General features: G+C 34.2%; 1 protein-coding gene across 1 annotated transcript in view; it reads left to right on the forward strand.

The window, feature by feature from the left end:
* Positions 1-332: 332 nt before the first annotated feature.
* Positions 333-6509, forward strand: part of Smp_149860 (hypothetical protein) — a gene marked incomplete at both ends in the record, with an annotated part of 16108 nt that continues 9931 nt past the window's right edge. Inside the window, one exon of the mRNA XM_018796574.1 lies at positions 333-373. Within this exon, the coding sequence (XP_018651703.1) occupies positions 333-373 (41 nt within the window). The remainder of the gene's footprint in view (positions 374-6509) is intronic.

Consider the following 6509-nt stretch of genomic DNA (forward strand, 5'->3'; position numbering starts at 1 on the left):
CACTTGGCAAAGAACATCATTAATCAACCCAAAATTAGAATTTCGCCATTCGATACAGTATTGGGGATTGTTAAAGTTTCTAGTATTGTGGATGATAATGCGTGGCAGTCTCGCTCTAAGGGCATTTCGTGCTCACTCGAGCTTGCACTTTTTCTTAACTGTTTGCTTTTTACCAAAACCCATGTCATTGATTAAATGCAAGATGTGATACCCTCGGGCTTACTAATACTATAGCGCTGTGTTATAAATTACGTTATACATCATTATTGGGTAAACCAAGTGAAATAACTTTTCGATTTGCTGAACATATACTTACTTTAACTTCAAAACGTATGGGTTATAAAAGACCGATAGATCGTTTATTCTTTTTTGGGTAAGTTTAATCAAGTTTAATTATCATTCTTTTTATTTTCATGCAGAATAAATGAAATCTAGCTAGCTGAAGAAATTTCGAAAGTGCGTTTCGGCCTATTGCCTACTCATCAGTTAGATGTACCTGGCTCATGAGTCCTGAATTTCATTGCTAATCACATTTTAGCCATTTTCGTATACACCTGTAACATTATAACTATATCGGGGCCATTTGGACAAAGTCATATATACTAAATAAGGACGGTAAAAGTACTGTCAAAATATCAAAAAACGGGCAGTTCAAAAAATTTCAAATTAAATGAAGATTCGTACCTGTTTTATAAGTGAATGGCTATCCGAACTCAGTTGCTAGGAGGATGAAGTGTTGGCGTTTGAAGTGGAAGGCATTTGGTTTAAGTCTCAGAGTGGACGCCAAACGGGTGCAGATTTATCTGGCTAATGGATCCCTAATAAAACGAAACAAACACTCTAAGTTACACCACTAGTCAAAATTCGTCTATTCTGTTAGAAATGTCTGGAGAATATCTAGATCGATGTATTTCTCACGGGATGCAATTATGCATCAAAGAATAATCAAAATCCAGTCGAGATTATTAACAACGATATCACTCAAATCTCTAATAATGTTATATTGCTCTACCTTTTACAGCCCGAAACAGGTGTAAGTTTACGCTTTCGTGAGATCCGGACAACACTTAAATTACACTGTTTAACAACTGTCTACTGCTGACATAATATTCTAAGTCATTCTGGGACATGTTCATCAGGATAATCGACTCAACATAGGGTAGAATTCGTTAGGAATGATAAGGGATGCAAATATCACAGTAACAAAGGACTCTGGTAGTCGTTTGAGTAACTCAGTGCTAACATAATTAGCATGACATTGATGGGTACGAGTTTGAATTAAACTGTGAGTTTCAGTTGCTTTTCGATCCCGGATGTAATTTCCTTACAAGTGTCAAATTGCACGTAGTTTGTGTTCTGGGATTTTTGTTTATCTTGGCCAAACACTCGGTACTCAGTTCATTTCTTAGATTCTTTGAATAACTAAAAAAACCCGAAAGGTCTGCAACTGAACTACAGTGATATACTTCCGTTATTTTTTTCTCTGTAGAGCAGAATGGGCACTTATCTGACGATGATTTTTTTAAAGAAAGTGTACGGTTAATGACTTGAACCTATAAAAATTCATATGGCTATTTGTGTCGATAGATGAATATAACAGTAGTTAGATCACGTGGTTTATACTTTTAAAAATATTCAAGTCACGATGCATACTGAGAAAATCGGTCGTACCTATCCTCCAAATATCTTTTATTGTATTTATAAGGATGATGACAGATTGTACAGTTTGAGAGCGATACGACTTTTAACCCACATAAAAACTATCGACGTCGTTTTGTAAACAGTTAAAATATCTTTCAGAAAAGTGTCAAAAATTTACTGATCATTCAACATAATACAAGAATCTCAAATAAACCCAGCAGATGACCTATTCAATAACATTTTTAAGCTTTACATCAGAACATCGACATTTTTCATAGGAACTCAAATATATTACTGATATGATTTCTGATTTTTCCGGTTCAGGTAGCCTTTCATAAAACACTGAGCTGTACTGTAAGTTATTTATAGTATGAAGAGTAAGAATTTTGTAATACTGGGTTTATGATATTTTTTTTCAAATAGTCACTTATTACTTATGAATGTTGATTTAACGAAGAGCTGGAACAACTGACTTACTACTGTGTTCAGTTAATGATGAATTTTTAATCAAAGAAAAAGGAATAGATAATTTTCTGTATTTTCATAGTTGAAAGTATGAGTCAATTGAAGCTAGACCACCAAGGAAAACCTGGAAGCACTGGACGGCCGTTTCGTCCTAATGTGGGACTGCTCAGCAGTGCGCATCTACAATTAGTAAACGGAGCGCAACTTCGTGGATTGGTTGAAGTTAGACATTAACACCATCGGATGTCGGTTCAGTGGTCTTGAGGTTAAGTGCTTTGACTCAAGACTGGTAGGTCCTGGGTCCGAATCTCGCAAGGCGAGATCGTGGATGCGCACTGCCGAGGAGTTTCACGATGGGACGAAACGGCTGTCCAGTGCTTCCAGGTTTTCCCTGGTGGTCTAGATTCAATTGACTCATGGTTTCAATCATGAAAATACTGAAATCTCCACAAAAACCCTTTCTGAAGATAATTTTCTTTTGACTTCATCTAGTTTATTGGATCGAAAGCTATATATATAGTTTCTCTTTATATGTATATAAGATAATAAAGGATTCCGGTTCATATGATGAGTAATGCTTAGTGAACTATCAAATACTACAAAAAAGAAACTAAAAATTTTGTTGGGTTATATATTAAAAAGTTGTTGAGGTAAAGTGTGAATAATTCTTCAGTGAAGGTAGTTTAGAGAACTATTATCCAAATTATGCTTATATTGTTCAAAGTACTAAATATTTTATATATCTTTACAGACTTCATTCCTAAATTATTACAAATAGTGTAGAAACTTAGTAGCTTATATTGGTTAATTTCTGAGTAGCAGTCTGTGTCTTGTTTGCTTGGTCTTTAGCTCTGACGAGAGTACATTTTGGGCACTAGCCTAATTGATTCTATTTTGTGTATATTATGTTTTTAAGCTACCGGTCGCAATATTCACTGATGCAAGTTTCAATTACATTGGGTAAATGAATTCCCTCAAGGTTATGAGCATGAAAATTAGATAAAGAGCTTCCTGTAGAATTCCCTCAATTACTCAATGATTTGTTTCTTAATAAAGAATATCGTTAGTAGTATGGATCAATTATAACTGAACTTTAGTCTTATCGGAAATATCAGGGCGTATATATAAATAATTTGAATCAGGAGTTGTATTTCAATCTTTTTTTGTTACTGCTAGCAAAACAAACAATGTCAAATAGATCTTAGTTATCGGTTTCATTTAATGATGACTTCACGACTTGGGTAGTTGTGCAATTGTTAACGCTTAAAACCTTTTTAATTGATTATACTTTTAATTAATTTCATACTTGAATAAAATAGTTGTCCGATTCTTCTTATATTTCAATGACTCCTCGAATGAACATAATAGCATATCACAATTGATTGATCACTGGGTGGTGATCAATGTCATATGTGTCAAGTCCTTTTTTAGTGCAGATCAAATGCTATCGCAGCCCGGATAGATCAGTGGTAACGTCTCTGACTGTGAAGCTGGGTAAAATGGGATCGAATCCGCCAGGAAGCACCAGTTCCCTCAAGATTACAGGTACATCTTGCTGGCGAGTGCCAAGTAGCACGAAACCCGGGTTCAGGGTTTCCTGTTGACCACCTTCAACCACCAACTTATCTCAGTAATAGCATATTTCCAGTAACTAATAAACAAAGATGAAGTCATAATGAAAAGTACCTATGGTTATAATACATGTTGTAAAATGTTATCTTTCATTATTATGAATAATCATTTATAGCTTTCTCGAACAGTAGATCTTTTAACCATTAAGCAATGTAAGGATACTTCGCTCTTCACTCGAGAATAAATTATATGAACTTATCATACCTATCATATCTTTTTATAAACTCCAGTGAAATTGTAACGACAAATGATGAAATAATTAGGGTTGGATTCGAACTCATCATTTACAGTGTGAAAATCGAACGGCTTAACCATCGAGCTTTAATTTTTATTTCGATCTTATTCAGATTTATAAGGTGAGCTAATTGTATGAAATATTTTAAACAATCACTTCCCTGAGCATAGTTTCAAATCACTACCCGTTGCAGAAGATCAAGAGATTGCTCCAACCGTTTACGTTTTATTCAAGTAGGAAACTGTTTAATAGAAACCTTAAATATGCTAAATAAATCTTTTACAGTTCTGGTTTTTGTTAAAATTTAAAAGAGTAAGTATTTCATTTAGAACCGAAGTACTGAAATTGTTTTGAAAGTAAGAGCTGTTTGTTTAATACTGACAAATCTGTCAGTAAAATATTTCAACTGTATAAGCGAAGATGGATAGTGGCTAGTAGTGGAATCCGGTACACACGTTTCATCCTATTTGGAACTCGTCAGTTGGATGTACCTGCATCTCAGAGTTGATATTCACTCCGAGACTCGAACCCAGTACTGTTCGCTTGCGACTCAAGGCAATATCATGGCAACACGCACAGTGTGCATACATACCCATAAGAGACTGATCAATTGCAGTTCTAAACACCAATTGGAAGATTCAAATAAACAATACAAAATGAATTTATTTCAACTGCAGTTTACAATATACTGAATCAGTTGAAATGTAATTATTTCATTAATCGATTGAACGGAAAGCTTTTATTGTAAATAACAGATTAATTTTTATTTTAAATGGATATGATTAAGGGTTTATGTGTGTGAACAGCTTTTTTTCCCATCCATTTGCAGTAGTGAAGATAATAAGGCTAGGCAATCAATAATGATTGTTACAATTTGTAGTACTGTGAACATAACAAATTAGTTTATTATTATCATCATTACTAGTTTTATTCAATATTATATTCTTGGTACAATATAGAATTCTCAGCGCAAAGTATTTCAAAAAGTTTCCACTTTTTACTTCTTCATAGATCCTGACGATAAATATTGAGTGATCGCCAGTTACATGTTAGCAGTCCAGTCAATCGATATATGATTAATGTACATTCTTTTCGATTCATATTGCCAGAAATCACAATATCTCTGATTAGGCCTTTTGTAACTTGCACAGCTAAAGGTTGTACACTTTTGAGAAACGCACCTGAATAGGTTGTGCGATTAATAGCCACGATGATGTATTAAAACAAACAAAAATGAATAACTTATTGAAATATCTAGATGACCGAAACAGGTAGCCCAGATGTTTAAGCAGGCCGCCAATTATTAATTGTAATACATGTTACGGTAGAGAGTATTAATAGTTCCTGATTAAATGCAAGGAATGAATCTCCAGATACAAACACTTGAATCATGTTTGTTTTTGAATTTTCTGGGAATGTTCTGGTTCAAGTTTCTTAAAGGGAAATAATTTAATATCAAAAATGAACTAATTGGACTTATTTTAATTTCAATTGCTGATATTTCTATGAATATAACATTCTTGTTCATTTTTTCCATTAATTCAGTGCCCAATTACTGTAAAAGTGTTCGTTCATATTTAAAGAAAAGTTCTTAGATAGTATACAGTATACAGATATAACTGATATAGATGTAGGAATGTATAAATGACTTGAAACACTTCAGGTTTTCTTCACAGTAGAGAACAGAAAGCCTTTCAAACGTTTTAAATACAATTGCTTCATACTTGCAAGAAGAGGTTAGAATTTACATAATATATTCTAAGTGTAACCAAATATTATATCCTGCATGACATCTTATAAATATCTTCATGTATATCCTGAAAGTTCCAATCAAGTGTTTAAGAGTCTTGGAAATACTTGGTAGCCATTGTTTATTAGTTAGTTTTACATTCACTTGGTATCGTTTTGTTTGAATCTTCCCATTGTTGTTTAGGACTGCAACTGGTCAGTCTCTCATTGGTCATATGTGCATACTGTGCGTATCGCCTCGATATAGCCTTAATTCACGAGTATTATAAGCAAAGAAGGATAGTGGCTAGCAGTGGAATCCAGGACGCGCGTTTCGTTCTATTTAGGACTCGTCAGATGGATGTACCTGCATCTTAGAATTGATGTTCACTCTGGGACTCGAACCCAGTACCTTTCGCTTCAAACGCCATCACGTTATAATCTCAGCTACTGAGGTTCAAACAAAACAATACTAAGTGATTTTAAGCTTCACCCCATTGCACAAACAAGTGGCTATCAGAACTCAGTAGCTGAGTGGATAACACGACGGCGTTTGGAGTGAAAGGTACTAGGTTCGTGTTGCAGAGTGAACATCAACTATGAGATGTAGGTACATCTATCTGACGAGTCCCAAATATGACGAAACGCGCATCATGGATTCCACTACTAACCACTATCCATCTTTGCTTACAATGCTTGTTAATTTTACTTTCAACATTGTTTTACACTATGATTCTTGAACCCATGTAATCATTCAATTTTGAATAAAGATTCATTAATTTCAAAGTTGAAATCATGAGTCAATTGA

Source organism: Schistosoma mansoni, chromosome 4 (genome assembly GCF_000237925.1).
Source record: "Schistosoma mansoni strain Puerto Rico chromosome 4, complete genome".
Taxonomy (NCBI): Eukaryota; Metazoa; Platyhelminthes; class Trematoda; order Strigeidida; family Schistosomatidae; genus Schistosoma; species Schistosoma mansoni.